The 1276-nt window shown below is 51.6% G+C and overlaps 1 protein-coding gene across 1 annotated transcript in view; it reads right to left on the bottom strand.

Moving 5' to 3' along the window:
* Window positions 1-1276, bottom strand: part of Pik3r6 (phosphoinositide-3-kinase regulatory subunit 6) — a 39631-nt gene continuing 38355 nt past the window's right edge. Inside the window, exons 18-19 of the mRNA XM_029557624.1 lie at window positions 1107-1219; window positions 1-575 (exon numbers count right to left, since the gene is read on the bottom strand). Of these exons, the coding sequence (XP_029413484.1) occupies window positions 422-575; window positions 1107-1219 (267 nt within the window). The 3' untranslated portion in view covers window positions 1-421. The remainder of the gene's footprint in view (window positions 576-1106; window positions 1220-1276) is intronic.

Here is a 1276-nt window from a genome sequence, read left to right as displayed (position 1 = left end):
GCTAGGGATTGAACCTAGGGCCTCCCACACTAGGGAAGTGCTCTAACACTGAACTACCTAGCTACACCTGCAGCCCTCTGACAGTGGTTTTCAGGACTTGGTAGGGAACTGAGTGGATGAAAATAGCTGGATATGTGCGAGAGGAAAATTAACATAGGAGTGATGTTGGGAGAAGCTGGGCTGTGTGTGCACAAACTCACTCCTTCCTAGCTTTGCTCAACAATCCCTCAGTATTGGTTTGGATCCTTCTTCACCACATGCCCCTATAGCCAGACTCTGAACTCCCAGGCACTTCTGGTTCCTGATCCAAGCGAAGCTGTCCAGTGGGTGTCTATGTGAGTGTTGTGGGGTGAGTAGGTAGTGTTTCCTTAATCTTGGGCCTGCTGCCTCTAGACCCAGCTCTTCCACTGGCCTGGCAGGTTCAATGGATGATGCCAGAGAATGTGTTGATAGGCATAAGAAGGGGTTTGGGCCTCTCCACGGTCCTTTCTGTTTCCTGCCCATGTGAATTGAGCCCTGATGTCTTGTATTTCTGGGCTCGGGAACATGGCTCTGGGCAGGGATCAGCTTCAAATCTGCAATGGGTAGAGACCAGGTCAGAGTAGCAATCTCAGGGATCAGTGTATTTGAAAGGCAGAACAGCTGTTATAAGCTACAGAGGAGAGGTCACAGACGAGGCAGAGAACAAATCAGAAGAGGAGGCACTTGTGGGCCTGGGTTTCCTGGCAGTGGGAGAGGTGCTTGTTCAGGGTCACTATGTCTTTGTGTCTACCTCTCTGGGAAAAACCTGCAAAGGTCCCAAAATGAGGGGTACAGATGCCCTAAAAGGTAAGAGCCAGCAGAGGGGCTGGAGAGGGAGCTCCAGTGTGCTCCTAGGAATCTTGGGAACATTTAGTATTAGCTTCTTCCCAGTGCTGGCCATTCATGCATCTCTTCTCCCTGGGTCAACTCAGAGGGGAGTGGCCTAAGTCCATGCCCACTAGGGACACCTGCTTGGTCACAGACTCTGACCCTGATAAGGTACCCTGGGTCAAAGGCAGGAGACAGCAGGAGTTCAGATTTAACTTATGGGTCCTGGATTCCTCAGGGTGGAGGGCCCAGCTCACCTGACCACATCCCTGAAAGTGCGTCGACTGTCCTTGTCTAGCCACAGTGTCAGTAGCCTCTGGTCCTGGCTCTGGACATGGATACTGGATGTCCGGAAGGTGTTTGTCGCTGACTATAACAGAGAGAGAGAGAGAGAGAGAGAGAGAGAGAGAGAGAGAGAGAGAGAGAG

The sequence above is a fragment of the Nannospalax galili genome, unplaced genomic scaffold (genome assembly GCF_000622305.1).
Source record: "Nannospalax galili isolate Female #2095 unplaced genomic scaffold, S.galili_v1.0 scaffold146, whole genome shotgun sequence".
Lineage (NCBI taxonomy): Eukaryota > Metazoa > Chordata > Mammalia > Rodentia > Spalacidae > Nannospalax > Nannospalax galili.
Note: the sequence above shows the minus strand (reverse complement) of the source record. Positions and strands in the feature narration are given on the sequence as shown.